Here is a 6386-nt window from a genome sequence, read left to right as displayed (position 1 = left end):
AGTGAAAATGAAAGGCAGTATTGGAAGAGCTCCTAAATTTTTTCAGGAAATACACAGACGTTAAATGTATATTTAATAACTCAAGTTTTACTGATTATATTGATTCTTTGGAGGAAAGACATCTGTAGTTTTTCTTTTCATCAAGTAGAAACAGAGTAGCAGAACTCTTAAAATTGAGAAACCATTTCTATGACCCATCTGGAATAGGGCAGTGATTAAGTTTCTAGAGCAATTATTGTATTATAAAACAATGATGAAATCACTTATAGATATGTATTCTAGCTTTGAGTTCGCATTAACTTACATCGATGTCTATAGGCTTTTCTAAATATGCTAGTCAGTCTCCTGTTCCTAAAAAAAAAGTCTCCATTTGGTGGGCTAGATAGATCCAGACTACATACCTGTACTAGTTTATAAAATAAAATCCTTTCAATACTAACAGCTAAAGCAGTTTATTTAAATGAAAGATGCCTGTGTTTTGAAGCCAGTGGCCTGCCTTCTTGTCCCGGTTCTACAGGTGCGCAGGTATAGCTGGTGAGCATGTCAGTACTGAAACAACAATGGAGCTATTACCGCCATATTTCATACCCATTATTAAACAAGAGGTTAGGCCTTGATTCTGCAAAGACTCATCCATGTGCTCCAGTTGGTTGATCCTAGTGAAGTCAATGGGACTTCTGCCATTGACATTAATTGGGCCAGGATTTCATCCTTTAACTTCAATCAGTAGGACTACTCACATGTGGAATATTAAGCATGTGTGTAAAAGTCTTCTCAGGATCAATGCAGTACCTTCCAAATGAGAAGTAACTGTGGTAATCTGAATACAGGATTTCCTGATGCCATTTTAAAATATGGCACTGGAAATCTGTAATGGTTCAGATACATAAGGAATGGTCAGAGCAGAAATAGTAAGATGGGCTCTTATGAATAATTTATTAGTTTAATTACTAAATTGTGGGAATCATAGGGATTCTTTACTATGAGATTCCTATCAAAACATAAAAGCCAAAACATTTAAGTACTCTGATGGCTATAGTGTATCTGAATGAGACCTTGAATATGACATTAATAAATGTATGTGTTAGGACTTCACAGGGTTTTTCTTATTTCCACATTTATGGAGGCTCTTGTATTATCTTCTGCCTTTTTCAGTAGGATGATCTTGGGATCTCTCTCAGATGTATACAGCTGATGAGTCTATCTTTCTTTCATGAAGATTTAAAAGGATTAATATTTGTATTGTGGTAGCTCCGAGGACCCCCAGTCAGGGACGAAGGCCCTTTGTGCTAGGTGCTGCACAAACAGAGAACAAAGAGATGGGTTTCTGTAATGACTGAAGTGGTGTTTTTTTTTTAAATTCCACACATCTCCAAACCAAATACAAAGCACTGTAATGAAGACTCGGTAAAATTCAAGAAAACAGTTATCTAAAACCTAGATGTAATCAATTTAAAAGATAACATTTATTTACATTCCTTGACGAAGACAATTAGGAATAGTCAGACATACTACATCAGATTGAAATTTTCCTTCATTTACATTTCAACAAGTAAAATCTTGTCAGACCAATCTTCACAACCATCCATACCTCACCACCTGAAAAGTGAGCAAATATGGCAATTACAGCAAGATGTCAGATTTGAATATGTAAAGACTCAGATGCTGAAGAAAATGTTAAATTGTCAGATACTAGTCAGAAACCCCAAAGCAGTAACATTTTTCCATGTATGCTTCCAATTCACATGAAGTCCAAAAGTAACCACCTGAAAAGAAAAAAAATAAAAATAAAATAAGGATGGTAAATAGGAGCATTTAAAAGCACATGGGGTCTGATCCAAAGCCAAAGGACCCTAACTGAAACACTCCCACTGGCTTAGAAGGGCTAATAAATCCCAAATTATTAGCATGAGCATTGTTAAACAGTAAATTATCTTTTCTGACTGGGAGTAATCTCTGTGAGGGTCAGGGTGAGGAATAGATTCCTTAAGGCCATGGAGTGTCAGTGAGGCTACTGTGGTTGCTTGTTTCTGGCCACTCACCTTTCATAGGATCAGCTACTGGCTGCATATGCACAAATACACAATTTCCATTCTTACCCATCTCCCTGCATGATTATGGCATAGACACCTTTGTGGAATACAGCTCCGTGGTGCCTGAGGACTGGATTTCAAATCCTGTCTCCACCTAGAGTGGAAATGTACAGTTCTGCTGTGTTTAGCACATTATGTGGCTGCAAGACTGATAGGGTGGAGAGATTAGGAAGTTGTAACTAACTGGACACAAACCCTGGTTAGAATTAAAAAATGTTTTAAAATGCCCAGTCTTTCAGCCCCTAAATCTTCCTCAAGTTAACAACAGAATCTCCAGATATTTTGGGGGCCCAGAATCTGATCTTATGTGATGCAATATTTAGACGACAGAGTAAATCAAGGATAGGGGAGCACAGTTAATTCTGCGTTTCTAGGTCTTCATCAGTTTGTGTCAAACATCAGTGTTGTTTATGTTCCTTAGGCCCTAGACCGTGAGTTATCCTCTGTGTGGCTGATGCAGCAAAACACAAGTGTCCAGAATTTAGTAATTTCACAGTAAATATAAACTATTTTGTAAGAACACTCAGAGCAAATATTTTCATTTATGAAGAGCCAGAAATTTATGTTCAGAAACCATCTCTTACCAAGTCACTTAAGACCTGATCCAAATCCTATTGAAGTTCTTACTGTTTGTAGAATGGGGGCAATAATACTTAGCTACCCTCATCATGTTGTCATAAGGAGGATTATTATTTATATAGTATAGAAAATAAAATAAGCAAGTTCCCTGCAGTACATTTGGCCATGGATATACTAATAGTGCAAGCTTGATTCATATTATAGTATAGACATATGAATCAGTTTGCACACTATTTTATCCAACCTTCACTTTTAATTGAAGAAATAAAAACATTTACAGAGATTTAAAAGGCCAATTACTCTTTGTTACTGTAATGTTTTCTTTTTTAAGTCTGTTTTTTCCTTGATGTGCACATATCATGGGAGGCTATCAGCCTCCATTAGAAAAATTTCGATTGTACTAGGTTTTACTTGATCTCTTGAAATCTTTCCCTATTTAATCCAGCAAATGTCAAGTATGTGTCTCTGGAAATAAATTAGAGGCATAAGCAGTGCATAAACTTCTGACTTCAGAATACTTCTTACCATGCATATAACTCCTGTTATTCCAGAAATAAATTAACTCTCCAGAAATTTCTCCTTAAATACATTTCAATTACCTTTCAGTGAGAGTTAAAATACCACACATTTCTGATGTGTTATCAAGAGCAAGTTATTTTTTATTCTTCATATAGAAGGGGAAATTACCGAAATCCAAATCTGTAACTCAACCACATATAACTGTCAGCACAGAGGAAAAACAATCACTTTTACCGTGGTCAGCAGCTTCTTTCAGCCTTTGAAGTAATTCTGAAATAGTTTTTTCTTTTCTTCATAATCTGCAAATGCAGAAGCAGTAGGATCCAAGTAGATAGCTACAGGCCGGGGTCTGTCATTATTCATGGAGAAAGTACCTAGGAACTTTCTCAGATCAAGACCTCTTCCCGAAAAATAAGCCTGGAGCGTTCTGAAAAACTGAAGACAGTTTACATTTAAAAAATGTAAAATGAATAATCATATCCATTAAAAGAAAGTAAATATACTTGTGAAAGGAACTGGATAGTAATGAAGTCCTCTATTTTACCTACAAACATGTACAGCACAAGCAGTGGCAGAGCAAGCTGTTCTACTCTGCTTTCACAATGTGTTTTAAGTGTGAACTGGAATGATTACACCTAGCAGTGATTTAGTCATATTCATTTGTTAAGTACGGTCAGTCATTAGCCCCTGTGATGGGACTGGCCATACAGACCCAGAAATTGTTGCCAGATTCTGACATTGAAGTTAATGGGATTGCATGTGGAGTAAGGCACTTCTCATCGTGAGGAAGGGTGTCAGAATCTGGCTTTGTGATATAGACACCTGTCCAAAGACCACCAACCCATTAATCAGTGAAGTCTCAGCTGAGCTGCACCAGTCCCACAATGTGTATACTTCTGACACTGAGAATATTAGTAAAATATATTTGTTAGCTTTGGTTTTCCAAATAACAGGTGGCATAAATCAGGAAGATTAAAGCAGACTGCTTCAAAGGTCTTAAATTATTTCTTCAGATCTCTAGGCTTTAAGGATTGATTAATGGGGTAGATACCCAACTTTTTAATGCATGCCTTTTACACACCAAACATACCTTAACTGTGAAGCTTATTAAACAGTTTACAATATCTGGAAGTCCCTCAAATTGACATGTGTTCTAAACTATACAAGAGTATAGTTTATGTAAAGCCTTTAAGAGCTTTACAAGAAATGTGATTAGAGTATTATGCTGCCCAATTTGCTAACATTTTCTTTAGAAAAAGCGCACAGTGAAACCTCCATTAAGAGCAGCCTCTAGCAACAGCCAGAGTAGCCTCAGGTTTTCCAGTACAATTTTATTTATCCTAAAAGTCACCTGCAACTGATTTGAGCTGATCCTTTGGCTGGATAGTCTGTGTTATATTTCAAAAATATTAGGTTTTAGTTAGTATTTTTTAAATTTCATATTTGGTCACCTTCCAAACAAGTACAAACATTGCTGCTAATCACTGACATGTTTCTCACAACTTTTGCATAAGATCTTATAAATAATCCTTTGTGGTTGAATATTCTCTTGTTAATTGTCTGTCATATCTTAAACCATTCAAGGTGCAGTGTCAGATACGAATATATTTGTGTTTTCAAACCATGGTTTACCATTTGACTTAAACAATATTGTCTATACAGTCAACAAGAACAGGACTAGGAGAATACTCAGAGTGCCCCTATTCTGTTGGATAAAATGAGTTGTATTTTCACAGATCAAAACACATCTCTTTAAATTAATGTGTATTGTACATAGGTATGATGAAGATCCATGTGCAGTATATTAAATTGAAAGTGTTTCTTCAAGTTAGATTAAAGTATATGCAGGTAGCTGCTGATACTGACCATACAAAGCACATCAGAGTTACTAACATTAGCTAAGAGGGTCCCTTTTCACTCTGAAGTTTTTAACTATAACAGGTAAGAAATTCTTACAAGAAGACACCTAAATATGAGAAACACACACCAAGTTTGGCTTCGTTACAATGTTTCCTGCAGGGTTTCCTTACCAGATCTCGGTTTCTGGGATTGTCCAGAGGTTTCCATTTTTCTTCTGGCCTTAGCGGAGCTCCCTTTGCCAACCCCCTCAGAGTAAGCATAGTACACAGAACCAGAAGTGCCACTTTCCACATGCTGGAGAGATGAGCAGGCTGCACATGAGAGGGGGAAAGAACAAGACTGCATGGATTCTATAAAACGTGCACCACTGACACATGAAAGCAAGCATTTCATAGAATTAATGTGGATAAATGGTTTAAAACAATCAATCCATCCATGACAAGGAGGATCTACCTATGGGCGGGGGGGGGGGTGGGAAGAGAGAGAGAGAAAGAATGTGTGTGTGGGGGGGGGAGGGTGTTTCTCCCACTTTCCCCTCCCCGACTTTAGTGTATCTTGAGGAACAGATTAGTCCTAAAGAAATGCTTCCCATTCCGTTGCTACCTCTGGGACACTGCATCCCCTCTCTATTTCTATCATATAATAGTTCTAAAATAGCTAATCATTTGGTTACAGCAGCAGATCTTTGTGTGCCCTGAGGAAATAAATAAAGCTTACCTGTAAGTTTGGCTCTGGCTTGCCCCTTCCTGGTTAGCCTGTCTCTATCTGCAAAACAGACTGATCTCTCCACTTATATTGCTAGTGGACTGGCTGTGGGTGGGTGCCAATGACGTTGGTAGTATTGCAGTAATGATTCCATTTCCATCCATGACAAAGACCCTTGAGAATCTCATCCTCAATACTCTTAAGGCCTGTTGCTACTAAATCTTGCAGCACACACTGCCCTCCCTCCTCATCCAGCCACATTACTGAAAATTTGTGGATGGCAAAATAAAGAAATTTCCTGCGGGGATGGTGGAAGCGTAATAAAATGTTACTTTTAAATCAATTTTATACATTTGTTTTTCAGATAATTATATCTAGCAGAAGGATTTCCAAGATGAGCTAGATATGGAGGAATTTCCTGGTGCTAGAAGACAGCAAGGTGAGGTCTATTTCAAGATGCAAAATCTTAGCACCTTAATGAAAGTATTGACCTGATATCCTTATGTTATATCTGCATTAATTTACAGATTGCATATGGGGATACTAGAGTGGATGATTCCAAGGTATTATAGACAAAGATTCTAACAAGGACTACACTGTTTAACTTGTTCTTATTCAATAATATCAGTT

At 37.2% G+C, this 6386-nt stretch overlaps 1 protein-coding gene across 1 annotated transcript; it reads right to left on the bottom strand.

Annotated features, from left to right (window-relative positions):
• Positions 1 to 3443: 3443 nt before the first annotated feature.
• C10H2orf66 (chromosome 10 C2orf66 homolog) lies at positions 3444 to 5787 on the bottom strand. Its single transcript, XM_050969549.1, has 3 exons — positions 5769 to 5787; positions 5222 to 5362; positions 3444 to 3626 (listed from the first exon to the last, which is right to left on the bottom strand). Exons 2-3 carry the CDS (start codon positions 5342 to 5344, stop codon positions 3444 to 3446), a joined length of 306 nt encoding a protein of 101 aa, XP_050825506.1. The 5' UTR covers positions 5345 to 5362; positions 5769 to 5787.
• Between the last annotated feature and the right edge of the window lie 599 nt (positions 5788 to 6386).

Source organism: Gopherus flavomarginatus, chromosome 10 (genome assembly GCF_025201925.1).
Source record: "Gopherus flavomarginatus isolate rGopFla2 chromosome 10, rGopFla2.mat.asm, whole genome shotgun sequence".
Lineage (NCBI taxonomy): Eukaryota > Metazoa > Chordata > Testudines > Testudinidae > Gopherus > Gopherus flavomarginatus.
The sequence above is the reverse complement of the archived record's forward strand: the minus strand, read 5'-3'. Positions and strand labels throughout refer to the sequence as shown.